Here is a 26,491-nt window from a genome sequence, read left to right on the forward strand (position 1 = left end):
AAGGTGTGTGCGCTATTCTTGGAACAACAAACGGGGCCAGTTTGAGGCTATGGCAGCAGCACAGGCGAGATCTGGCTTGTGGGGGAACTGAGACCTGGACCAGGCTCAACCCACGAACTGATAGGATTGACGGGAATGACAGTACAATGCGTGCAAGAAGCAGCAGAGCGGTTTGCTGTGCTTGAGCCGTTTTCTCAATATTGCCGAGAAACAATGTTGTAGCCAGGGGCCAATGCTGCAAGGGAAACGGGCGATGTGCATTGGCACCCGAAGGTGAATACGAAGAATGACGTTGTGCGTGAAACAAGGCTGAGTGAACCTGTCCTGGATTTCGGAGACGGCAGTCATTGTGGTACTACATTAAACATGACGATCACAGGGTATCGAATCGGAATACACCGTGGCAGTTTTCTCTGGGTCGTACGGCAGTTGTGCTTGCAGAATCGTGTTTTGGCTGCTGGACGACATTGTCATTACGTGATCTGTCCTCCGTACAAGAGTATGGGGAAGGTAGAAGGTTGAGAATTGTCTTCTGGGCAATGACGAGACATTTAGGTCGGCCCGGGCTTTCATAACTATACTAGTTAGCTTCTCTGGTACTGGCGGTCTATGTATGCATGTTGAACTTCGATGCCTTGACTATGGAGAAATTGCAGTCAAGGAGACATTGACATAGCGACGGCGGTGGAGATTGGAGCCGCAAACACAGGATGGTTGGCACGAGGCGACCAAACTAGCCTTCTCGTGTTGCTGCACTGCAGTCAGGGTCTTGAAAAGAGGGTCCATCCGGAAGAAACTAGAGAGATCGTTGTGCGGGAGCTGCAGGCTGGTACATGGCGACAGAGGCTCGACGTTGCGGTTGCCATGACGAGGGCAACGGGCAACAAGGCTTGAAGGGCGTGAACTAGACCGTCCATGGACCCTAACAAGGGCCACCCCAAACGGGGTCCCTGAGCATGGGTCATTGATAGCCTGGCCTGGCCCGTCTCTCCAGCCTCGCAACCTTTGTTGAGGGAGAAGGGTCTTGAGGGGGTCACTCCGGAATTGGTGGCAACTGGACAACCCTTGCGCTATGATGTAGCTGGGAGGTTTAGTGGCAGTTTGAAGTTCGTACTGGAGTTGAGATGAGATGAGATGCATGTTGCGAGATGCGTCAATGAGCCTTGCTCTCGTCTCAGGTAGGCCCCAGACCAAAAAGAAGTATTGGAAATAGAGCAAAGATGCAATATTGAAAGAGGGATGATTGTTAGACGATAAAAGCACAAGCGTTTGGCGGCAAGGGCCATGGCAAAACTTCGCCTGGTGCAGCAGCGAGGGAAAGTGCGATGGTTGTTGGGCCAGCGAGGGTAGATGGGATCAGATGATTGGGCCCGACTATGGGGCCAGGTGTGCTGCGATCAGCCTTCAGGGGGCCGGTTGCCTTTGGGAGGACCGGACCAAACAAGGCCGGCATAATGATCTGCGAAACAAAGCAGCAAAGCAGCATACAACTTATATAACATGCACATATGCAAGAGCTGCAAGCCACTGAATCCTTAAGCTACAGGCGTATGTGTATTTCTAAAGTCGCCCGGCTGACGTTGCGATTGCTGTGTTCCAAAATATCCAGAGCAGAGTGGGCTGAGGCAAGAAGCCCGTCAACCCAGCCGAGCTTAAGGTTTTTAGTGCTAACTTTTTTTTCGAGTGCTAATAATGTGTGCTGACTGCCGCGCTGTGCCACCGTTGAGCATCCAAAACGCAAATTATGTCTGGTCTGGTACTAAACAAACCAGCCCAGCTCAAGTGTCAACATCAGCTGGCTTCGCCCTCAAACAATATCCTCCTTGTTGAATGGAGTAACTCCTCCGTGCCAACCCCCGTTTGTGACGTCGTGACGCCCCCGGGCCCCCCTACGACAGCAGACCTTGCTCGTCATGCTCGTTCACTCGTATTAATCCGTCGTCGCTACTCTGTGCCTTCTTTAGCCTCGCCCTCTGGACCCTCCTGCCTCCGAATTTCCCCACTTGCTGAAGCTGAGCCCCAAGCCTCAAACCAGTGGGCCTTCTTGGGCCTCTCTCGCTTGGGCTCCAGCTGCTCCTTTTCCTTGGCTCGTTGGTTCGTTGGCTGGCATTGATTGATTGAGAGTCGAGGGTTGCCCCCTGGCGCCGCCGTACATCATCCGGCCCCCCACCCTTCACCCTTCACCTTTCACCTGTACTTAAGCCAAACAGCTCCCTCCTGGACCATTTTCAACCCATCCATTCATCTCTCGCTATTCCTCATTTGCCGTCTAGAACCTCTTGATCTGCTTGCCTTCATTTCGTATTCCCATCTACCATAGCACTATAATATCATCTGAGGGCAAGGAATCTTCATCATGTGGTAAGCTTTCGTCGCTGTTGCTGTGCCCCGCCTTGGCTCTGGCCGCCAGCAAGTCTGCCCAGAGTCTGCAATTATCCCCAGTTGCGGCTTGCTTGCATCCCATTGCCGCCGCGGAATCTGTCTATGGGGCGCAGTATGAATGCTAACAGCTTCTCCCCCCAAAACAGTGGCATCTTTGGATACATCAACTATCTGGTGGAGAAGGACCGCAAGTTCATTCTCGATACCTTGATCAACGGTAAGTGGCTGACGCGCGGCTCCGGATCAAAACACAACGCCAAAAAGGCTGACATCAACCTTTCATGTCCCGAATAACAGGCCTCTCCCGTCTCGAGTACCGAGGATATGACTCTGCCGGTTTAGCAGTCGACGGAGACAAGAAGAACGAGGTCTACGCCTTCAAAGAGGTTGGCAAGGTTGCTAAGCTCAAGGCTCTTATTGACGAGTCCAATGTCGAGCTCACCAAGATCTTCGATTCGCATGCCGGTATCGCTCATACTCGATGGGCTACCCACGGTCCTCCGTCGACAGTCAATTGCCATCCTCACCGGTAAGCCTTTGTTCGACCCAGCCCTTTCCTTTGGGCATGTCCTTGCCATCACATTCTGCCTGTTTCCGGTAGCACAGCTTCCCCACCTCACCTACAAGACAACCCATTGGCTGACCTCACCGCTCCTTCATCATAGTTCGGACCCTACCTGGGAATTCAGCATCGTTCACAATGGCATCATTACCAACTACAAGGAGCTTAAGACGCTTCTGAGTGCTAAGGGCTTCAAATTCGAAACCGAGACGGATACGGAATGCATTGCCAAGCTCACCAAGTATATTTACGACCAACAGCCTCAAATTGGCTTCACAGACTTGGCCAAGGCTGTCATATCGGAACTTGAGGGAGCTTATGGCTTGTTGATCAAGTCCGTCCACTACCCACATGAGGTCATTGCCGCCCGTAAGGGTTCGCCGCTTGTTATTGGCGTCAAGACTCAGCGACGCATGAAGGTCGACTTTGTTGATGTCGAGTACGCTGATGACAACACTCCTCTCCCCGCAGAGGCCGCGTCTCAGAACGTTGCCCTGAAGAAGAATGCCACCGACTTCCTCTCTCCTTCCAACAGCTTGCTTGGAGCTCCCGACAAGTCTCTTCTGCACCGCTCACAGTCCCGTGCCTTCATGACCGACGATGGCATGCCCATGCCCACCGAGTTCTTCCTCTCGTCCGATCCTTCGGCCATTGTTGAACATACCAAGAAGGTCTTGTATCTTGAGGACGATGACATTGCTCACATCCATGAGGGCTCCCTCAACATTCATCGTCTGAAGAAGGCCGACGGTAGCTCCAACGTCCGTGCTATTCAGACTCTTGAGCTTGAGCTCCAGGAGATCATGAAGGGCAAGTTTGACCACTACATGCAGAAGGAGATTTTCGAGCAGCCCGAGTCCGTCGTCAACACCATGCGTGGCCGTCTCGACATCAATGCCAAGACTGTCACTTTGGGCGGATTGAGGTCGTATATTTCAACCATTCGCCGCTCCCGAAGAATTATATTCATTGCCTGTGGCACCAGTTACCACTCCTGCATGGCCGTCCGCGGTATTTTTGAAGAGCTTGCTGAGATCCCCATCTCTGTGGAATTGGCTTCCGACTTCCTCGATAGAGAGGCCCCTGTATTCCGTGACGACACTTGCGTGTTTGTCTCACAGTCCGGTGAAACCGCCGATTCGCTGATGGCTTTGCGTTACTGCTTGGAGCGTGGCGCTTTGACGGTTGGTATTGTCAATGTTGTCGGCTCCTCCATCTCTCTTCTTACCCACTGCGGTGTCCACGTCAACGCCGGCCCCGAGATCGGTGTTGCCTCCACCAAGGCCTACACCTCTCAGTTCATTGCCATGGTCATGTTCGCTTTGTCCCTGAGCGAGGACCGGGCTTCCAAGAAAGAGCGTCGCGAGGAAATTATGCAAGGTCTCGCCAATGTGTCCAGCCAGATCAAGACCATTTTGGAATTGGACAAGCCCATCAAGGAGATGTGTGAGAAGGTCTTCAGGAACCAAAAGTCGCTTCTCCTTCTTGGTCGCGGTAGCCAGTTCTCTACTGCTCTCGAGGGTGCGCTCAAGATCAAGGAAATTTCCTACCTCCACTGTGAGGCTGTTATGTCTGGTGAACTAAAGCACGGTGTGTTGGCCTTGGTCGATGCCAATATGCCTATCATTATGATCCTCACTCGTGATGAGATTTTCAAGAAGTCTCTCAATGCCTATCAGCAAGGTAAGACACTGCCCCGTTATTCGCCCTGACTTGAGCGGGCGCCTTTCAATCGTTGATGTTTTGAATCACGCTAACTGGAATTTACAGTCATTGCACGTGAAGGAAAACCCATCATCCTTTGCAACCCTGACGATCCCGAGTTTAAGAACTCGGAAGCTCAGAAAATTGAGATCCCTAAGACTGTTGATTGCCTTCAAGGACTTCTCAACGTCGTTCCCTTGCAGCTGATTGCTTACTGGCTGGCTGTTCTTGAGGGCCTCAATGTTGATTTCCCTCGCAACCTGGCCAAGTCTGTTACTGTCGAGTAAACAATAAACAAACGATGGACGTCAATTCGTGTATAGGCCATACTAATGTGTCTCGCTGGCGTGTCACCATAGTTCAGGCTGGGTGTTTGAGGCGCGCTTGGCAAACGGTACTTGTTGTTTCCTGCTCTTGGAGCGACTTTGGCAAGAAGTTGCAGCTGCATGGTCTCCGCAGCGATATTGGATGGATTATGGGAGTTATGTCTTTCTTTTGTTGTCATGGACGACTAGCGATTTGGCTGCAGAAATGTACACTGCACATTTGATAATGAAAGCGTCTGGTATGGATAATAAACCAGGCACTGTGTGTTAGACGGGTGAGGAATGCGCACTTGCAAGGTTTCAATATTAGAAACCTGGTTCTATGAACACATGGCAAATAAAAAATAAAAGCGAATTTTATATCACGAAAGAGTCCCAGAGTGCTTCACATTTGCTTGCGACGAGGAAGTGCAAGGTTGTAACAGATGAATAATGAGACTTGCATATTGGTACACGGTTCTATGCTCTAATCTAGCTCCATCGACGGTGTTGGCATGGGTCGTAGTGCAAAGCTCGGTTGTCTCGGAGACTAAAGAAGATCTCGGGTTCCTTGACAACCCTAGCCTTCATAAACAGCTAGAACGAGGATTCTTCAACCGAGAACATATAAAAGTGATGGGGTTCGTCCCTCAAGACAGCTTGCCTGCATCGAACCTGATAATGCACTCCTCGAATGTTGCACTCAAACGGTCTGTGTTCCATATCCCCTGATTCTCTCGGCAAACGCCCAGCTCTGATCCTCCAGCTTCTGATTCTCCTTCAGCTCCACACCGTCCTTGGTAACAATAGCCAGTGAGTAACTGTCCAGACTTCTGGCATCTCTGTAGAATAGAACCTTCATGCACTCCTTGATGATATCCACAGCTTCCTCGCGAGTCAGCTTTGCCGCGGACTCCTCGTCAGGAGCGTAACGTCGCATCACTGGCTGAGCGAGCATGGCACCGAACCCTGTAGCAAGGCTGGGTGCAGAATACGTTGTTCCGAGCAAATCTGCCGCAGCGAGGAACGGAGCGCCCTTGTCGTCGAGGCCTGCTACTAGGAGGTGGTTCCACAGAGGGTCGAACTTGGAGCGTCGGCGGTAGAGGAGCTTGGAGAGGTAGCGGTGCAAATTGGAGGCGTTGAGCCGCGCCGAGTCGGGAGAGTCGTAGGCCTCGGTGAGGGCGAGATCGGTTAGGTGGCGGTCGAGGTACTGCATGTCCGAGATGTCGCCGCTGAAGCCAACGACCGAGGCATCAGCAAAGGGGCGGAGACGTTTGACGTCGGTGAAGCGGGCGAGGGAGCCGTACGACGCTGGAGACTGTTAGTTTGCATTTTCGGCTTTCAAGAAGGAAGCTCCTGCATGGGAGGCTCAAAAGAAGGAAGGGGATGAGGGTGCGGTTCGAGAGGGCAAAACTAACCCAGGTTGTCGGCTGCAATGACGACACCGTCTTTGAACTTGATGGCAATGACGGACGTTCCCGTGACGATAGGCTGCTGGGTGTGTGTCGTAGGGCCATTGCTGTTCATGAATGAGGCGTCGTATGCACCGTAAATGTCATCTCTGGGCTATTTGAGGGTCAGTTCGCCGCTTGGGTGTTGAAAATGAGTAGAGGGAACTACGTACCCTGCCCCATGCTTGCGGTCGGTGATCCATGGTTGGTGATGTGAGGAGGTAGAAGATAAAGTGGAAATAAAAGAGATGAGTTTGAGTGCGCGGGAGAAGGTGCTCGATTGATGTACGAGCGACGAGGGCTGGCGATTGAGATGTGGGATATGTTGTCGATGGATGGAGTTCGATGATGTGAGCCGTGGTTGACTGCTGCTCTCTGGGACTGATGCTGTCGCGCGTCCTGCGGGAGCCTACCGCCCATGAGGCCCTGCTGGAGCTAAGGGTGTTACGTAATCGGGCAAGAGAATTTGATTGGCTTGAGAGCAGATGAGAGCTTAATCAGTACCTTGTACTAGACAGCCGCAATGCGTCTCCGCCCTATCGCAAGTAGTGGGTACTAGATTAGCCAGCTGCCTGCATCGGCATGGCTGAGCTTCAGGAGCTCCTCGTTCCTGGAACAACTGGAACAACTGGAACAAGGGTAAGTGGATAGCCAGAGCGGAGGGGGACATGCGACTGCCGCATGCAATCCCAGCCCTCGTCTATTTCATCCAAACGCCCATCGTCCAACGCTCCTCTGCTCTCTGTCTGTCTCGTGCCCAAACGCACACGCCGCGAGTTGCCCCATCTCCGAATTGACAGCAATCTGTAATTCATCGCGAACTCGTCAATTCACAACGCGCACAAGCTACCGACTTATACGCCATCTCAACCAAATCAAATAAACAACAATGCTGACAGCAATCGGGAGGGCTGCCGCCCGCAGAGTCCTGCTCCCCAGCAGAACAGCCGCATCAAAACATGCGACACAACTACCCCATGGATCCGTGGCTTATCACCTCCCCAATGCCTTGACTCTACTTGTCGCCGCCCGGCCCATGACCGTGTCGGCGTGGATGCGCTCGCCGGCCAAGACCTCTGGCAGCAAGACGAAGAGAACCAGCACAGCTACGAAGGAGAAGAAGACAAAGAAGACGACGACTAAGAAGGCCTCTGCAGCCAAGAAAAAGACTAAGAAGGCCGCTGCACCAAAAAGAAAAACCAAGAAGGTGCTGACTCCTGAGGAGAAGGAGAAGGCGGATCTGAGGGAGCTGAAGAAGATGGCGTTGTTGAAGAGACCGACCCAATTACCCGAGTCGGCGTGGGCCGTCTATGTGACGAACAATATTGGTGCTGGGGAGGGCAAAGTGACAGAGAGGATCAAGGAGGTTTCTAGTAGATTTGCTGGGCTGTCGGAGTCGGAGAAGGAGGTATGTTGCGCTCTTGTTCATTGGTGCTTCTACAATTGGTTGAACCCGTCTGCGGGAAATCAGTCGCGGCACCTTGTGGGAGGCAAGACATAGACATTCATTAGAGGTGCTAACAGACGCAGGGCCTTAAATCTACCGCTCAATCCAACCACGATGCCAACAAAAACACCCGCCAGCAGTGGGTCGAGTCACACCCCGTGGAGGCTATCTACATAGCCAACATTGCTAGACGCCGCATTGCCCGCAAAACCAACAAGTCGCGCCTCTACCTAATTCATGATGAGCGCCTGCCCAAGCGTGCTCGCAGTGCCTATGCGCTGTTCATTAAGTCCCGCTTCTCCCAGGTTAACAGTCAATCTGGCAGCGGCACGGCACAGGATACGTTCCGTGCTATGAGTGAGGAGTGGCGGTCCATGTCGGAGTCGGAGAAGCAGCCGTTCGAGGAGGCGGCGGCCTCGGAGGCGGAGAAGTCAGCGGCGATCTTCAAGGAGTTGAAGGAGAAGGCTAGGGTGTATTTGAAAGCCCAGGGAGGTGCTGCTAGGCACGTGCCTTCTGTGAGAGGATGAGGTGCTGAAGCAAAGGAACAAGTTGGCCATGCTTCAATGCTGCTGTCCAATCAGACCATGTGCGATATCTGTTGGCAGTCTAATGGAGAATAGAAGCAGAAGAATATACAGTAGATGCTTGGTTCAGCTTCCGGCCAAGACGCGGTTGTGTCTAGCCTCGTGGCGCCGTTGCCGATTTTCTTTTGTCGCGTTGGATGTCATGAGTTATTGTCCGTTTACTGTACATTAGCAAGGATAAATGCCATGTTTACTCGTTTCAACCCGTCCCATTCACTCGTCGTTTCTTACATTGCTAAACTCCCATGTATTTATATACATAAATCAACGCTATTGAATGCTCCCCCAATGCTAGGCGGTAACCCAAGGCAGACCTGTCCAACCAACACCACGCTATGCACCCAGTAACAAGGCTCCCCCAAAAAAGCAATTACTTTTTAGCAACCCCTTCTACTTCCAAAACAACTTCTCCTTCGGCATCAAACCACCGCGCCCCCGTGGTCTTGATCTCCCTCCCACTAGCAAGATACATGAGCAGATAAATATGTTTCGCCACATGTCCCCAACAATAAAAACGCATCCAATCATGCATTTTGTCCCGTCTACACCAGACCCCCCACCCGGCGAGTCCGCTTCTCAAGTAATTCGTCAGAAACACCCATGTATCAAGTCGAGTCTGGTCGGACCACGACGTGCAGTCTACCAGCCAGTAGCCCCTCTCAAAGGGGTCAATTTGGCGGGCTGATATCGGCTTATAGCGAGTGGAAAGGTCGCGGGAGAGTTTGTCGAGTTTAGGCGACACGAGCGAGGTGGGGTCCAAATTGACCGTTGACGTTTCTGGAGAAGGGGGCCTGATGTCTAGTGTGTGGGAGAAGAGCTCTATAGCGGAGAGGTCTGAGGAGCGGATTGGGCCGGTGTCAGATGTACTGCGGGCGAGGGGTACGTCTGTTTGGGGCGCGGTGGTAGCGGTGACGATGGCCTTGGTGCTTTTGGTTGGGGGTGGTGCGGATTCGGCACGGGGAGAGGACACGAAGCTGTTGGAAATGTGGGTGATGTCGAGAGCGTCGTCTTCTTGGAGGGGACGTTTGTGAAGACCGGCTGGGAGATGGGGTGTGACGGGAATAATATCGGGTTTGGGATAGGTTGGGGCCTCGTTGTCGGAGGGGATGGGTATCGACGAGGGGATGTTGATAAGGTCAAGGCTGCTTCTTGGTGAAGCGGCTCTGGCGTGATCCTTGGGCGAGGGAGGGCTTGATGAGGGCGTCTTTTGGAGATAGCGCTGCAGGACTCGAGTTGGCGTGACGTTGATGATGCCGGCGTCGGGAAGCGGATATGAGTCGCTTATTTGGCTGGGCGGCGGATTCCACGACGACGGCGAAGGAGTCGCGATTTGGAGCCTTCTTTGTAAGGAAGAGCGTGTATTTGCGCGTAGAGGCGGCGAAGCCCGATTATCTATTGCGCTCTGGAAGCTGAGGTCTTGGGATTCTGGACAGAAGGCTTCTTCCACAGTCGGCGTCACGTAGTCCTGACTGGACTCCGGGGGCGGTCCTGGCAACGGGTGTAAATCACGATGGCGCTGGTTGAGTGAAGGTAGTTGCGGTGTGCTTGCTGGGCAAGGCAGAAGTGTTGCGGGCGCGATAATATCGACTCTGCTTCCGGGCTGGAAAGCGAGATATGCCCGCGCGAGGTGTCTGTACGTGTCGTCATCGGAGACTTTGCTCGGCGAGGTTACGTGCACGAGGATCTCGACGTCGTGAGGTTCCATGGTGTGGCGGTCAAGGTTGCGGATTGTGTTGAAACGGTGGTCATGGCGAAGATGGGCAATTACGTAGTATATGCGCTGGTGTTGAAAGCGAGGTTGGAGCTAAGGTGAATGTAGTATACATGTGTAACTACAGATATTCACGAGCTGGTAGAACAAAAGAGCGCGGGGCGGTGGAGGTTTGTGGCTCGAGGGGAAGCCGAGGGCTGCCTAGAGGCGGTGATGATGACAAGTGGACCTGTTTCTCAGGATTTGAAGTCTTGCCGAAGCAGGTTATTGCTCCCATGTTGGAGGGCGTTGTAGAATTAACGCGTAGATGCCGGTTTATAGGCAGCTGTACGGATTGAGTGATTTGACGTCGTGAGTCGCGCCGGATCTGAGACCTGGACGCTGGATGTGGTGGAGAAGGTGCGAACGTGTACTGAGTACTTGGGTGCCTATACTTGAGCATGTTCTCGAGTATGTACTCCAACTTGTCCTTGTACTTGCTCAGTGTTCCAAAACCATGCCATTACACTGCGTATGGTGACGACCTGAGCAAAAACTCCACAAGCTGTGCACGGCAGCCCAGCCAGCTTAAACACCTTCGTGCCCAATTTAGAACAAGGCGTCAATACATCCAAGCTTGTGCGACCTGCTCAACATGCAAGTGCTCAACTGCTCGCTAATCTAGGCACGGATTCCCCACCTCTGCTTACATCGTGCAGATGCTCAACATCGAAGCCAAAGCCAACTCGAACCACAACCACCAAACAACCGAGCAGCATCTATATTGCCCACGATTTGTCGTTGAAATGGCTCTCGAACTGTCACCAGCATCCGCCTCTCCAACCGACGAGTCATTCCCCGTCGGCCATTACGCGCTTCACTTGTTCCCATTCAGTCTATACTCCATCATGTCACGCTTCACGTACATACCTAGGTACTTGGCAAACTAACAGGTCACATCACATGCAAGTTTCCTGCTCTAACAGCCGACAAACTCCCCTCGCCGATAACAGATAGTCTGTACATCTCATACCACATCTGCAAATACTGCCCGCACCGGCTCCCCCTGCTCACGAGTCGGTCATCAGAAGCATCATGATGCAACTACACAAGATTTACCCACTGCCTCTTTCCGTACCATTGGACGGGCTACCGTCTGGAGCGTGGCCATTGGACACGTTCATTTATTGCACCCAACGCGACTGATGCTCGTTGGCTATAACATGTCGAAACAATTGCAAAGAAGAAAAGAAAAACACCAAGCGACTACCTAGTAGTCAGGCCCAGGTGAGAGTGTAGATGACCCGGCCATTGCTCGCCTACCTGACCTGACCTGACCATTGCTCTATACATCTATGGCAACAGTTAGGGTTAGGGTTAGACATAAGATGACATCGACTTGTAATTCGACAAGAGCAATGGTCAGGTCAGTCGGGTGGTATGCACTTCTCGGCCGAGATGCATGCATAAACGCACCAATGAGCCAAGCCGTGCGACCCGCCCACTTAAATCTCCAACCTCAATTGGCGCCTTCGACAACACCATCCAGTCCTTCTCCGAACCCCCCTTTATAACCACCTAGGTACCACCCAACACAAACCAACAACTGACATGTCGAAGCGTGGCGATCTCGGCCGCGTCGTCGTCATCGGCGGCAACGGCTTCCTTGGCCACCACATCGTCAACATCGCCCTCTCCCAATGGACAAACCAATCTGTCTCGTCCATCGACCTCAGGTGCCAGCACAACCGCAACTCCTCCGCCTCCTACTACGAATGTGACATTACCAACAGCGAGCGCCTACTCTCCCTCCTCAAGGACCTCAAGCCCGATGTGGTTATCCACACCGCCAGCCCAACCCTTAGCAGCGAGACTAAAGTTGTCAAAGAGCTCTTCAAAAAGGTCAACGTCGACGGGACGCAATCTGTCGTCGAGGCCTGCCAAAAGGCCGGCGTCAAGGCCCTAGTTTACACTTGTTCCGCAAGCGTCATTAGCGATGCCCAAACCGACCTCAGAAACGCTGACGAGCGGTGGCCCGTGATCCGCGGCGACCAGCAGACTGAGTACTACGCCGAGACCAAGGTATCACGAAACTTCCCCATCCAACTCCTAGCACAAAACAGAAAGCTAATACCAACACAACAACCAGGCGGCGGCCGAACAACTTGTCCTCGCGGCCAACCGCTCCCCGCCGTCGAAGCTCCTCACCACATCCCTCCGCCCAGCGGGCATATTCGGCGAGGGCGACGTCCAGGCCCTGCACGGCTTCGTAAAAGCCTACCAGACCAACAAGTCGCACATCCAGCTCGGCGACAACACCAACATCTTCGACTTCACCTACGTCGGCAACGTCGCGCACGCACACCTCCTCGCCGCGCACGCGCTCCTCGTCACCGCCTCATCAGCCACCCAGCCCCTGGACCACGAAAAGGTTGACGGCGAGGTCTTCTTGATCACCAATGACTCGCCCTGCTACTTCTGGGACTTTGCGCGCGCCGTATGGCGGGCCTGTGGCAACGAAACCGGCACCAGCGGCGTGTGGACGTTCGGAAGAAGCACCAGCCTGACGCTAGGCCTGCTGAGCGAGATCTTTTTCAGCATAATTGGGAAACCAGCCACGTTTACAAGGACGCGGGCTAACATGGCGACCATGACACGATACTACAATATTACAAAGGCGAAGAGTGTGTTGGGGTATGAGCCGTTGTGGACGCTGCAGGAGGGTGTGGCGAAGGGCGTGGCTTGGTTTTTGAAGCAGGGCGAGAACAAGGCCTAGTTGGACGAAGCGGTGAAAGTGAATGAGCATATATTGACGGTAGACGGGGGCGCTAGTCAGTGGTGAAGAGGGTGTAAAAGGGGGGGATTACTGCATGTACGTTTTTAAACAAGAGATAAAGCCCTACGGCGCTTAATAGCTTCACCCATGCCAAGTACACACATGTCCACCAACGCGGCACATTTCACAGGTCACCATGATGCACATGTCGCGGGGCCCATTCATCTCCTCTATTGCTTGCTGCCAACAGGCCACCTAAAACTACCTATCACCAATGTCTCGCTATGAAAGTTCCCACATCCCAGGCGTTCACTCCACAATCCTCTCGCCACTAGGTGACTCAAACGCCCATCCTTTATACAAAAGGATAAACATTGAAGAATGGTTTTTTGTAAAAAAAAAAAAAAAAAGAAGAGGAAAAAATTCTTAAAAAAGACAAAAAGAGTCGAGGCACAGCTTTGGTGTATCAGCCCCCTCTTTTTTTCTGGTCTTCTCTTCTCCTCTCATCAAGAAATGAAAAAAAAAAAAAGGTCCACAACACGCCATGCTGAACTGAAATAAAGGTGTAACTGCCATAATCACCGACTACAGGCAACGGTTTCACCCAAAGAAAGAACAACAGTTCGCCAGAACAAGAAAAGGAACAAAAGGCCTCCTTGGCACGCTCGAGTATGCATTGACTGAGAACGCCTTCCGAAGACTAATAAAGAATTTTAAAAAAACGTCGCCAGCTCCATGGGAGATATCTGCCTCATTTGATATGAAGGCAAGCCCGACAATAAAGCTCAAGAAAAAAAACCAGGAGAAAAATGGCAACTCTGTCGTCACAAGCTCCCTCAAAAAATGCCGACAGACAAGAGCATAGTCGGCTAATGAAAGAATGTGCAAACAACCACCAAGATAGTCATGTCCGCATTATCAATGATGGATGGTACGATGATGGCTAAGAAGGCCAGAGGGGGTTCGGGAACAAAACCTGGCGAAATGAAAGAAAAGAAAGAGATATGGGATGGGGGACCTTTTGTGGTTTATCGAATGACCAAAGTGAGAATGTAACGCCGTTAATAATGCATGTGGCTACACCCAAAACCATACCTTTTTGTATGAGCAAAAGCGCCATGGCTAAATTCAGCTGCACGCCTTGAGCGCGAGTATGTAGAAACCCCGAAAGCGTTAACGCTCATCATATATTCCCACCAACACCGAGGCCACCGCCCCGACGGCCCCAGGCGGAGTTGCGCCAATCACCGCGCTGGACGTCCGCATCATCCAGATGGCTGTCAGAGTGGTTCAGCCTAGGATTGTACGGTCCTCGAGCATGGTCCCCTGGGCCCGGCCATCTTTGGGGTGGTGTCGCCTGGCCTGGGTTGACTGGTAGCGCCGAAGGATCTTGGACTCGGCGTACTGTTCTTTCACCTTGCCAAATGGACGGGTCGGTTTCCACCCGCTTAGGAGGAGATCGGGTTGACACATCCTGTCTATTGTAAACTTCACTGGTGTCAACAGCTGGCAGTTGGTCCCTGCGATCTTGGAATCGTTTGAGGATCTCCTTTGTCGTGATCTCCCCGCTGTTGCTGAAGATGAAAGGGTCGTTGAGTAATGTTAATAAATCGTCAGGGACCTAGACATTGTCACATTGTCAGAGACGTGGTTCATGTCGTTGTACTGCTGTGGCCAGGGTGTATTCCATGGGGTAGCAACTTACCTGACACATCTCCTCGATATTGTTGATAAGCATTTCCACAGCGTCTATGACATATATAGCCTCACCATCCAAAGCGGGGGCTTTGTTTGGGTTTGTCAAGATATTCGGTGCGATGACCGTGGCAAGATTTCTGATGTCCATCTTGGATCCGACATCATCGTCAAGTTGGTGAAAAGATCCAGCCCACTTCAAAAAGGAAAATAAAATCTCAAGACTATCACGATGACTCTTTGGCAAGAGGCAGCAAGTCAGGTGAAGACACTGCTTTCTCCTCTCTAAATCCGGGAGCTTTGCCACAGCGATCCAGAGGCTGTACAACTTGTGCGTCATGAGAGGGTCGGGGAGATCTCGAAGGTACCGCTTGAGTAGCGCTGCCAGTTGAACAACAGGCTGCTCCATGAAATTAACAACGTCACAGCCCTCCTGGTTGATCTTTTCGACCAATGCCTGCTGCTTCTTGATATTGCCGTTCTTTCGGAACACACCTTCAACCGACAGGTCCATCTTGCGCATTGAAGCAATAATGTCATCCACAATTGCAGGAATCCGAAGGGTCCCGGGACCAACGCCATCAGTCGAGTCGGCGCCGTCTCGTTCGATAATGATTTCCAAGGGGACTCCAAAAACGCCCTTCTTTTTTATATTCTTGTTTTTGTCGTTCTTAAATGCCTTACCAAGGTTCTTCCAGAATGTTGGTTGTTTACGTGATTCAATAAAATTTAGTAACTCGTCGAGCGTAAACTCTTGCTCAACCAAGGGGTGCATTGTTAACACGGCCAAGTGCCGGACGTTAAAGTACTCCAGGCCGGATAGCTCAGGGAAGAACTTGCGAACCATACGTGTGGGGATGGCCTCGGCAGCACGAATATCAGGGTCTCTCCCAGCAGATTGAGTTCTTTGATGGCCTGGAGGGCGAATACCGTCGATTCCGGGACCACGGAATAGATCTTGACGAGCGTCTCGGTCACGCTGTTGTTGCTCCCGAGATTGCTCCACAGCAACGATACGGGGAATATCGTCCAATGTGATGGCATCATTCTGCCCAAACATCAAGTCTGTCGAGCCTTGCAAGTCGTTCCTCAGTTCATCGGCTCCAGCCGAACTTGGTCGAGGACCTTTCCCATCGGCATCCATAACGCGAGAGGATCGTGCCTGGCGAACACTCGTGGATAAATGGCGATCAAGGCGGGTACTTCGCAAGCGTCGCACCTCATTGAGTGTATTTTCGTATGTCGATTCGCGGTGATTGTTTTCTTTCTCTCCCGTCCCTGCATATGACTTCGATCTGGCATCCGACGCAAGGAACGGCGGCGCGCCTGGTTTGTTGTTTGCAGCGGCGGCTTGGATATCTCCTGCCATATACGGCAGTGTGCCATTGCTGCGAAGAATGTCTAATAGTCGAGCCAGGGCCACCTTTAACAGAAAAATGTATTGTCCGAGTTTTGTAACGTGCTCGAATGGTACTTCACCATCCGTATTGACCGCGACGCAATTATTGCAGTATACCTTCCCGTCAAATGCATTGTGTCGTGCTTCTCCAAGAGACCTCCCTAGTTCTTTTCCACATCGACCGCACTTGACGCACGCAAGATGCCATCGTAATTCACCATTCTTGGCGCATTCATCCTCGATCGAACGCTTACAAAAGACACAATGATCGGAGTCTTTGGCGGAGAGGTTTGCACCTCCCATTGTTAGTTGCATTAGACTTTCATCGGTCTTGTACGTCTCGAAGTCGTTGAGGTCATTGAGAAGCTGATCAAGCCCGCCATGCACCCCGTCATCTCGTTCCAGGCGCAACGCTCCCTGGAGACAGATTCTGATCAAAAGTTTGAGGTAATGAGCTAAGCCGGTAACAAGAGACAGAAGTTCCTGCGTAACACCAAGTTTTCGGACGCTTGTGTCTTGGGCTTTTGATAGCAATGAAAAGAATGAGACAATCTTTTTGCAGAGTAGTTTGGCTTCGCGTCCATATGATAGGCCTGTATGGGGTAGTGTCAGCCTAAAACATCTCTGATACGCCCACTGGAACTCCATTTTCATGGCGTTGGAGCTTACCCTTTTTGCTGTGTGATAGTACCATTCGGTCAAGTCTATCTGCTGACTGGAAGAGGACTTCGACATGCCATATGAAACGCTTCGCTACAAGGACGCCGTCAACATAAGCTCCGTTGCTGACGTGGAGGAGCATATCCGAAATGCACGCTGCAGAGGACTCTTCAAACGTTGAAAGAACGCTCCAAATGCGGTAAACCTTTTCTTCCATTCGCTCTTCGTCAGTCCGGATTCGTTCCCTGGCGGCATCGTCCTTTGGTTCTGGCGGGGGTTCTTCTGGCGTATCACTCGGTTGGCCCAGGCGGACATTCCAGAATTTATGAATCATGTAACATTCCGGGTGCCAGTGCTGATTTTGGCCATTGCGGAATATTTCCACAAATTGCTTTAGGATGGCTGTTTGACAACCATTGCACCGTTGGGCAAACTGAGTTGAGTAATGGTAATGGCAGTAGACGTGTCCATCATGTTCATAGTAGCTGTCTTGGGCTCCAAAAACTGTCGAGCAAAGCGAGCAAGTGAAATGATCGACGTGGTACTTTCTATCCAGGGCAGTGATGTAGGACCCTCGCAGGGCTCCTCCACACTGATAGCAGAGTAAGCCTAGTCTTCGAAAATAGTCCGTTTCACAAAGGGGGTATGGCCCGTCGCCATTCTCGTCATCCGCGGGAAAGAACTTTGATGCCACAATCTCACCACAATCCTGTGTTTGGTCGATTAGTAAAATGACCCAAGGGGTATTGTGCACGTTCGTGTAAGGACTAGGGCGGAGACAGGATAGAGAGGAGAAGGTGGTGGGTGGCCAAGGCTTAATTTAATGCCTTATCCAGCCTACTTACGCGGCACTTGAAGCAATCCAAATGAAAGGTACCATCCAGGGCTCGAACAAATTGGCCAGTCAATGGCTCTCCGCACTTTTTGCAGATCCTCAACTGGCCACTGGCAGTACGCCCGTTTCTTTGTCGCGATCGATTCCTCTCCCCGCTCTTGCGGGGCTGAGGTTCGTCAGTCCAGGTTCCTGGGAAAGCTCCAGGCATGCTAGAGCCAGAATTGGTGGGCTTGAGGTGATAGGTACTATCTGGCGTTCTTGAACCCCCATTCTGCCAGTTCCTATCGTTTGCGTAGCCCGAGTCGGATCCTGGGTAGTCACTACGAGAGCGGTCGGTTGAAGGCCGGCCGTGATCCGACGCCATCGTGGCCAATGATGCAGCGACGGCCTAGCTGGGCAAAGACGGCACTTGCTTCTCCTCGGGGCAAAAGGCAGCTGCCTAGTCGTCGAGCCGTCGGTATATGTTATGCTGGAAACCACACAGACACGCGATGTTGCGTCCGAGTGTGGTCTCGTCTCAGCGCCAGGTATACAGCAAGAAAGGACGAGGGAGGAGTCTCTCGGTCGGCATCAGCTATGTTGGACCCCAAGAGCAGTACTGGTGCCAATTGGAGATGTCGGGCGGAGGAGATAACGATGCGCAAGGCGGACAGGCACACTGGCGGCGCAGAGTCGAGGGCGTATGATTGTTCGCGTGACTGCCCAACGGCTTCGAGTCTCGAGATCGGGGCTAAGCTTCGGAAAATGGGGCGAGCTGGGCAGCGGCAGCGGCAGCGGCAGCGGCAGCGGCGTGATGACACTCGGAGGGCACAAGTCAAACGGATGTGAATAGCATGTAAGGCTGAACATGTAGAAGCAGTGAAAGATGCAGGAGGCGGGGTTCAGTCGTGGCGGCGACGTGGACGATACGACGGCAGAAACGATGGGTAGGTAGTGATGTCGGTCTGGCGTTGGTGTTTGGCCGCCAGAAGTTGAGGAACGGAGAGGGACCTGAGGGACTGAGGTACTAGCGGGACCAGTGGGCTCAATCAGACTGGAGGGATCAATCACTCTCGAGACATGGGGCTGAGAGCCGTGAGTGAGTGGTTGGGGACTGAGAGGAGCCGCGCCAGGCGGCAATAGCAGTGGTGGCAAGCATTGACGGTACAGTGGTAATAGTCGTGAAGTACTCTGTACTAGCACTGGGCCAAGAAGTCGGGACTATTTTGGGGGGACAGCCTTCTGCTGATTGGAGGACTGGATTGGCGGCTGGGGGCTGATGTGGTGGGCAGCGGTTGAATGGCGCCAACGGACAGACGTGCCAGCAGTCTGGTGTCTGGTGCGTGACAGCAAACCTGCACATGTGCAGACTGGACAGCAACAGGCGGCTACTAACTGCAGGCGACAGGACAAGACAGCGGTCGCCAGGCGCTGGCATCTCAACTGTGGAGCCTTCCGAGGCCCTGCAGTTCCAGGGAAACGGCCACCGTACTATTGATGCTACAGCCTTTGAGCCTCTAACATTGAAAGCAGTACTCCGTACTACAGCGCTATTAGAGCCGACTGATACTCCGTACACATGCAGTACCGCCGCCAGTGGGACTTCGGGTCCATGCTGCGCTGCAACACTGCATACCAACTGCGCCAATAAAGGGAAGTCCTGACTATTGACCGTTCTTTCCAGACTTCTTTTAAACCGTGTTAATTGGAAGCAAGTGCATCCGCACACTGCACAGAGCAGCCACTCCTCCCGAACTCCGTGCTTCATTCATGAGTCCGTATGTACCGAACAACGGTCGAAACCTGCATGTGCCCTCCATATTCTCCAAGTCTGGGTTCGAAGGTAATTTATTGTATGCCTGCTTGGAGAGGTGCATCAGGGGCAACCTCACGAGGGGGGCTGCACCGTCTGGGCAGACTGGAGAAAGGGGGTCGATTTTTCTCTACTCCTGTATGTATGATATTACCACGACCCTCCGTAAGTGTCTTGTCTAACATCGGATTGGCCTTCTCCTTGTTGGCATTGAAAGTTGGGCGGAGACTAAATTGGTGCAGCCGGTCTAAGATCAACACATGCCAGGAACGCCCTCAAAGCGCACAAAGGACGACGTCCCGTCAGAAACGACCCTCGGATCCACAGTACGTAGGAGGCGGCCCGTTAACCCAGAGGGAAGAAACGTCGATGGAACTTGACTTTGGGACATAAGCATGACGGACCCGTACCGTAATTTCCCCAGCACGGCGAAGGATGGCCAAGAATGAGACTCCATGCTCGGTTGGCACACCCCTTCATCTCCCAGGCAGCCAGCCTACCAAATTGAGTCGAGGGTAGTATCAAGTCGGACTCTGGCACTTGAACCGGAAAACCACTGGGCAACTGAACCGATTTCACAGCGTTGTACCCGAGATCCCTCGTGAGGTCTGTACAACGGCATGCAGGAAAAGGGTTGATTCCCAGTCCCCGTCCCGTCCGGTACCACCAGACATGTTGCGCACGCCAGGTCTTGGGTTGGGGAGCGCATTTCTCGCTACACTGTACGAGGTCCTCTCAACCTCGGTGTGGTCACTTGCTTACCTTGGTAGTAGTTATCATGCATCCTACCGAGGAACCGCGCAAATCAGCACATCTAACACGCATATCCGTGATGGGGTTGAATACGAGAAAATAGAATGAGCAAGAGACGTGGGCAGTCCTTTGGTGGCGGTATTTCAGCCACAAGAGCCACAGCCAGGGCTGGTTTTCTAGGGAGTGGATTTTCGTGATGACGCATCGCGAAACGGACATTGTTTACCTCATTGGGTTAACGTGCCACTCCTGCCTCCTCACGAGGTATTTTCTATCCGTCGGCCAGAGCTATGCTTGGATGCTCCTCAGTCACGGTGCTCTTGGTAAATAAGGACGCCAAGTCGGCCATGGATGACTGAGATTGACTCTCGCGGGGCATTTCAAGTAGGCGTCGTGTTGATGCTGTCAAACGGACGGTCCCGTCGCCCACTTTCGTCAAGGTCTCGGAGCCGACTTATACGGCTGAAAACGGCGTTGAAACCAAAGGGCATGATAGCTCTTTGTCGCAGCTAATTGTAGATGCCACTGCCGCTTCATTAGTTGAAGGTTAAATTCTCCGAAACACCTTTTGTGGGCCCTCTGATTGTATGCTGGAGAGTTGTGAATCTGTGATGGAGAAGCCGAGGGCGGCAATACTTCTATCAAACAGCATGGCTGGTTGATGGTGAGATTCCGGGCCGCAAGGTGCAGACATGGATGCGCATGCTCTGAGACCGCACATGTGCTGCCCGGACGCCAGGCCTCATTCCTCATTCCTCATCGTCCCATGGCCTGCCCTCCAAAGTCGCCCGCAGACTGGAACGGTCGAATGGACCAAAACGGACGGAAGGTCGCTCGTCCAGGTTCGTCCCAGGGAGGCAAGCCGCCCCCTTTAAGCCCCCAAGCAGCAGCAAGCCAGCAATCAAGCACATAATTTGACGTGAGCATGAGGGGGAGCAACACAAAAGCGAAGGCCTGTTGCATGCCAAGCCTGGGAACAACCAAAGTTTATTTGGATGTGTTGTTTCCGCCTCAGGCTTGCCGCAATACCACCTTGTTTTTTTGGTCCTCTGTCTTAAAAAATGATTAAAATTCTTCGTGCTGTGTAACCATCTGCCGGGGCTGAATCGGATGACGGGGCGACGCAACGTGGAAGTGGTGGCCATTGCGGTGCTTCCTGTCGTTGCCACGGAAGAACTGCTTCGTTCTTTGGCCATGTTGATGTCGTGGTCAACATGGCAATGCAGGGGGGTGGAAAGGCCGGGGGGGGGGGATGGAAGAGACAGGCTTGTCAGCAAATATATTCATTATCCTCATGGTTTTGGTTACGCCGTCGTTGTAAATTAAATACTACAACGAACGAGATGGGTCAGCCTGTATATTACCCATCAAACAAAAACACTAGTCATGCTCCCGTGGCACCAAGTCAAACTTCTTTCCCGTCCAAAATTTAGAGAAATAGTAATCTGCCCATGGATAAAATCATTTGCCCCTCACAAGTTGCCTCAATCTCTTTTCAATCACCTCCCTCCCTTCCAGCGTGCCCCAAACCTCATGTCCAGCCCCGTTGACTATATCCCACTCCTTCAAATTATCCGTCACCGTCGTCAAATCTCTCTGCTTCGCTTCCCAGTTCTTACTCCTCTTCACTTCGACCCCTGAGCTAATCACAACCAGGGGAGTTTCCTTCTCTTGAATCTGGCGACTGCTCCTGACATCGCGCTTTGTGAATGAATCCAGCACCAGACTTTCCTGGAGCTTGGCAAATATGAATTTACTCCCTTGCTGGGCGGATCTTCCATACACACGGTCCCGGGACGTACGGCCCTTGAAAATGGCGCCCGGAAGACGGTCTAGTCCCAGGGGGGAGATGATGCCACGCAGCCAGAGGAGGAATCCGCGGGTCGGAGATGCCCATGGACCAAGCAAGTCCTCGTGGAGAGGATCGATGAACAAGAGACCCTTCACGTCATAGCCATGGCGGGAGGAAAATACGCGCGAGTAGAGAGAGCCGGAGCCTGCACTGGCAAGAACCCAGGGCCCCTGCTCGCCGGCTTTGGCGAGAGCTTCGCTGAGAACATCCACTGCGAAGCCGACTGATAGAGGGGACGGTGCGGTGTCTGACCATGCTATTCCCGGGCGGTCGACGAAGCAGTATCGTGAGATGGAGCCATTCTTGACGGCGTTGTCTGCAAGGGGCCATAGGCCTTGTTCGACGGGCCGTTCTCCCCCCTCGAAGAGCACAGTAGGAACTTCCTCGCCATGTGACTTGGTCCTATTTCCGTGGCAGAATACGTGAATGCGGTACTTGTTCCCGTCAACACTGTACATTTTCCCGGGGGCAGAAAAGCCAGCATCCAACGCGCGCAGAATAATCGTGAGCGTGATGAGGACGACGGCAGCAACCATGACGACAAACGCAATGGTTGACACGATGACCGCCGACCATTCAGTCAGGGTGCGCCTCGTCTCAGCGCGGCCCGTCAGCCTCTCTTCCTCCTCCTTCTTGCCCCATTTGACCATGCGGTCTGTGAGGAGGTTCCAAAGACTCATGAGCAAAGCCCAAACAACGCTCACAATACCTACCCATCCTTCTTCGTATCGCGTCTGCTGCACGGCAAGGAGGAGAACCATGTCGAGAAGTAACAGGAACTGTAAGCTCGGTTAGTTCGTGTAGATAAATACATAGACATATATATACATGTATATATATTGTGGCCAGTCTTCCAACATGCACTACTTACCGCCATGACAAAGGCCAGGATCCGAACGGATTTGCTCGGCACGCCAAAGAAGATCAGAACAAAACCCAGGTTTGCCATTGTCAAGGTCGTAAATCCAAAGGCAAAGAAGCCGCTGCCTCGCGAGTGCAACCCCGGTGGTGTCGCAAAGGCAGAGACCAGCAGGAGAACCCACCAGACGAACGTTATGGCCGTGAAGACCAGCGTCAGGTAGCGCAGGACACGGATACTCCATAAATTATACGGGGATACCGCGGGGTCGTCTGGCGTGAGCAAGTTTCGGTTCGAGTCTCTGCTTGCGTCGACACGATTAGGGAGCAGCCGGGTATTCTCATCGGGGGGTGCGATTTCGGACGACTCGTCGGTAGCATCGCGTGGTTCTCGATCCTGTTGGCCACCGTCTTTCGTTTTACTAAAGAGAGGCATGGTGTCTCAAGGCTCTTCGGAGGCTGAGAGGTAAAATAATTTTCTCAAGAGGTAGAGAGTCCAAAAATGGCCCGATATGGCCTTTTATAGTAGTATATAGTACAACGGGCAACCTGCGAGTCTACCTGCAGCGGACAATTGTGCCTCTTTGCTCTCGAGGGCCAAAAATAAAAAAGGTATGCGCATGGATGGACGTAGAGGGAAACGGGCCTCGGTCGCCTTTTTGTTTAACAGTTCGCAATCCCCCTCCGCCCGGATCAAGAAACATATGTGCCATCGCCTCTGCCCGTCACATCTGCCGTGATCTGAGGCAGCGTCTACGTCATAGCCAGATTTGCCGCAACCAGGAAAGAGCTCTGACCAATCAACAGCACTGGCGGCGACGGCTAAGACTGTTCTGAGTTTTTGCTGTCCAAGCTGTTGTTCGATCGATTGGCTGGTGCCACGCCCCACTTGTTCGGCAAACAAAATCCGCAGAGGGAGCGTTGATGATCCACCTCTGCCGTTGGAGGAGTTTATACCTGAGTTTAAGTTTCGTGCGCCCATGCATGTAACCAAGTAACTACCTACCTAGGTAGGTAGCGGAATATTAATTTGTACACCAACTTCTGGCGATTGGCTTAGTTGTCTTCCCTTGACAGCTCCAACATGTCAGCGGCGGAAGCAGTATTTTGCCATGTTTGAGGAGATGCCTGCAGCGCAATGGCTTCGGCACACATTCCTCCCAGATGACTCTTTTGCATATTTGGAAATCACACATGGCTTTTCGCTGACTTGAGGCGGCGTTTTGTCAGGTCATGAGCCCAAGAAGGGCGTGTGTGGCTATCGGGTCGCGTCAATAAGTTGGCCATCTGGTTAATGAATGGAAATGGTAACAAGAATGCCAGATCAATGGTCTGACTATTAGCTGTGCAAAAGAATTGAAGCGTGAATGGCAAGGCGAGCTGTCAAAGGCGAACTGGCACTGCAGTTGTCCTTGCCAGCTGCCGTGCTGCGAAAACCACCCGTGATTCAACTAGACTCTCTTCTTTTTTTCCCTCTTCATTTAACAAAACAACCGTTGCGCAACGACTCTTACTCGAAAAAAAAAAATGCCCATAGAGGAGACGTATCCGTCTCGACATCCGAATAATAGTGTTCAAAAGAGGGACTATTGCGCAAGTTTAAAAAAAGCACATGGGCCGAGACTAACAACAATTTGGGCAAGACATTACAGCTTTTCATCCAGGGCAACCTAGAATATGAGTAGTGAGGAATCCGGGACTTGCAAGAGCTCATCATATCAGAACAACATAGAGCATCAATTTCTGGGAACAACGAAATGGATAATAGCAAAATCGACAACAGCGAAAGAAATAATCAGGTCAGGGACAGCGGAAGGCAATACAAGAATCGTAGCCTAACAGACTACTCTGATTCGGTGCTCGTTTGCGAACCTGAGCACAACCTAGACATATCGCGGCAAGATATCGTTTCCCGGGGACGTTCCCCTAGTCTAGTTCGCGAACTTGGTCGCCATCCAAGACTATATAAAGAACGAGGCGGACTGGACAAGTTGCCACCACAAACATGTAGTGACGCACCGTTGGTCGCGGGCGAAAGAGACTCGGATGCGGCAGTAAATCTTTGGCTTGACGGAATTTTGACACTTGAGCAGACTGGGTGCTCAACAAAACAGAGAGACCTTGTTCAAGAAGACAACGAGTCGCCTGCCGTGAACAATAAGGCCTTTCAAGCCCAAGGCCACGAAGCACCTACCACGGACGATAATAACAACCACATATTAGAAGCTAATCATGAGACAACTACCAGGGATAATCCAGCTGCCGCCGCGGACGTCCAATTCCCAATCACTTGGCGAACATTGTTCTCTCCAAATGAACCCGGCAGCAAGATCTTACACTACATCGAGACAACTCTATGGCCACATATGAACAACGAGACCAGGAGGCACTTCAACGCGAGGGCAAATCCTCACAGGTATCTCAAGTTTGCCAGGACAACGGTGCAGCCATCTAACCATGCAATGACGAAACATATTTACTCGGGCAGGGGCGACAAAACAAAGATGCAGGTCGATCCAGAGGAACCTCAAGCACTTGTATTGACAATCATGGCTCTGGCAACGTGGGGAGATGCCAAGCTAAGGGAACGAAATCCCACGTATCTGCTGATATGTAGACATTGGCCTGCCGAATTATCCGCACTGCCCAAAGGCCAGGCACCGGGCATCCGATTTCTTACGGTCCGACAACGGAAGAAGCTGGACCAAGAGCAGGGACAACGGCATCAGGGGGATCGCGAACCAGATATATTCACCGCAGAACAACAAACGACCGAGCAACGAGCTACAGATCAACCAACTACAGGTCCACACATGACAGGGAACCAGCAACACACGCAGATAACAGATTGTCTGAAGAAGGGGGTGCAGAGTCTGAACAATAGTGCTACGCCACACTACCTTGCGGAAGCCTTGGTGCGTATTGAACAAAAGATTGACTGGCAGAACGAGGCGATTATCCGCCAAAAGGAGGAAATAACCCGGCAGGGCATACAGATGGAACAAAACGCGCGACGACATGATGTTTTATACCGCAATGTCGCGGGCCTCTACGGCATTTTGAGGTTGCCAATGGGGTTTGAGGGTCCACGGGACTCTCTTTCCTCGTTTGGAGAGAAGAGCGATGACGGCATGGAAGATGAGCGAGAATAAGGTGGCGATAATGTAATAAGTGTAGAGGACAACGGCGGCAACGGCAATGGATAGTGAGGATAGTGAGGACAACGAGGATAGCAAGAATAACGAGACCGACGTGAATGACTAGGACAACGAGGACAATGAGAACAAATAGTAGATAACAAATAGGCAGGCGCCAATTGGCTAACCGGCAGCGATATGCTTTGACTTTGCCAACACCACGGATCGTTGCGCTGTGATGCTAGGGGCGAAATTTCATTTTCATATTCACCTCCATTTTATGTAGGCTCGATTACACAGTCATTCCGGCATAAGGCAGCGCTCGATCAGAGCAAGCTTTACATGAAGTTGGGGGGCTGTCATGGCTACTTCCCAATCGGGGCATGGATGGCCATGTTCGAATGTATGCCTACACAAGCAGAACTTGTCCTTTGATCAATCTTTTTCTACGATCCTCTTTTTCTCTCTCTCGTCACTCAACTTATTTGGTACTCGTACTTACTAGAGGCCGAGACAGCCAAGACTCATACGTTAGATGCATTGCTTTACCAAGTTTTCATCACCTTGTCTACAGTCCGTGGCAGCCGCCCTGTTCATGATGACGGTGGG

At 52.2% G+C, this 26,491-nt stretch overlaps 8 protein-coding genes across 8 annotated transcripts; 4 read left to right on the top strand and 4 right to left on the bottom strand.

The window, feature by feature from the left end:
* Positions 1–2,496: 2,496 nt before the first annotated feature.
* On the top strand, positions 2,497–4,935 carry GFA1 (Glutamine--fructose-6-phosphate aminotransferase; the record flags this gene model as incomplete). Its single annotated transcript, XM_014690963.1, has 4 exons — positions 2,497–2,599; positions 2,680–2,911; positions 3,048–4,627; positions 4,715–4,935. The coding sequence occupies 4 exons, from the start codon at positions 2,497–2,499 to the stop codon at positions 4,933–4,935; spliced, it is 2,136 nt and encodes a 711-aa protein (XP_014546449.1).
* Positions 4,936–5,656: 721 nt separating this feature from the next.
* PRE4 (Proteasome subunit beta type-7) lies at positions 5,657–6,607 on the bottom strand (the record flags this gene model as incomplete). The annotated part of the gene is made up of 3 exons (XM_014690962.1): positions 5,657–6,264; positions 6,372–6,519; positions 6,578–6,607. 3 exons carry the CDS (start codon positions 6,605–6,607, stop codon positions 5,657–5,659), a joined length of 786 nt encoding a protein of 261 aa, XP_014546448.1.
* Positions 6,608–7,293: 686 nt separating this feature from the next.
* On the top strand, positions 7,294–8,378 carry G6M90_00g099010 (uncharacterized protein; the record flags this gene model as incomplete). Its single annotated transcript, XM_014690961.1, has 2 exons — positions 7,294–7,812; positions 7,935–8,378. The coding sequence occupies 2 exons, from the start codon at positions 7,294–7,296 to the stop codon at positions 8,376–8,378; spliced, it is 963 nt and encodes a 320-aa protein (XP_014546447.1).
* Positions 8,379–8,805: 427 nt separating this feature from the next.
* Positions 8,806–10,140, bottom strand: G6M90_00g099020 (uncharacterized protein; the record flags this gene model as incomplete). Its single annotated transcript, XM_066131554.1, has 2 exons — positions 8,806–8,893; positions 8,996–10,140. The coding sequence occupies 2 exons, from the start codon at positions 10,138–10,140 to the stop codon at positions 8,806–8,808; spliced, it is 1,233 nt and encodes a 410-aa protein (XP_065987710.1).
* A 1,596-nt stretch (positions 10,141–11,736) lies between these two features.
* On the top strand, positions 11,737–12,901 carry ERG26 (Sterol-4-alpha-carboxylate 3-dehydrogenase, decarboxylating; the record flags this gene model as incomplete). The annotated part of the gene is made up of 2 exons (XM_014690959.1): positions 11,737–12,207; positions 12,275–12,901. The coding sequence occupies 2 exons, from the start codon at positions 11,737–11,739 to the stop codon at positions 12,899–12,901; spliced, it is 1,098 nt and encodes a 365-aa protein (XP_014546445.1).
* A 1,183-nt stretch (positions 12,902–14,084) lies between these two features.
* rga1 (Rho-type GTPase-activating protein 1) lies at positions 14,085–17,854 on the bottom strand (the record flags this gene model as incomplete). The annotated part of the gene is made up of 4 exons (XM_066131555.1): positions 14,085–14,522; positions 14,607–16,588; positions 16,665–17,364; positions 17,501–17,854. The coding sequence occupies 4 exons, from the start codon at positions 17,852–17,854 to the stop codon at positions 14,085–14,087; spliced, it is 3,474 nt and encodes a 1,157-aa protein (XP_065987680.1).
* A 3,642-nt stretch (positions 17,855–21,496) lies between these two features.
* On the bottom strand, positions 21,497–23,181 carry G6M90_00g099050 (uncharacterized protein; the record flags this gene model as incomplete). Its single annotated transcript, XM_014690957.1, has 2 exons — positions 21,497–22,666; positions 22,759–23,181. The coding sequence occupies 2 exons, from the start codon at positions 23,179–23,181 to the stop codon at positions 21,497–21,499; spliced, it is 1,593 nt and encodes a 530-aa protein (XP_014546443.1).
* A 1,321-nt stretch (positions 23,182–24,502) lies between these two features.
* G6M90_00g099060 (uncharacterized protein) lies at positions 24,503–25,897 on the top strand (the record flags this gene model as incomplete). Its single annotated transcript, XM_014690956.1, has 1 exon — positions 24,503–25,897. The coding sequence occupies one exon, from the start codon at positions 24,503–24,505 to the stop codon at positions 25,895–25,897; it is 1,395 nt and encodes a 464-aa protein (XP_014546442.1).
* Positions 25,898–26,491: the final 594 nt, after the last annotated feature.

The sequence above is a fragment of the Metarhizium brunneum genome, chromosome 6, assembly GCF_013426205.1.
Source record: "Metarhizium brunneum chromosome 6, complete sequence".
NCBI lineage: Eukaryota > Fungi > Ascomycota > Sordariomycetes > Hypocreales > Clavicipitaceae > Metarhizium > Metarhizium brunneum.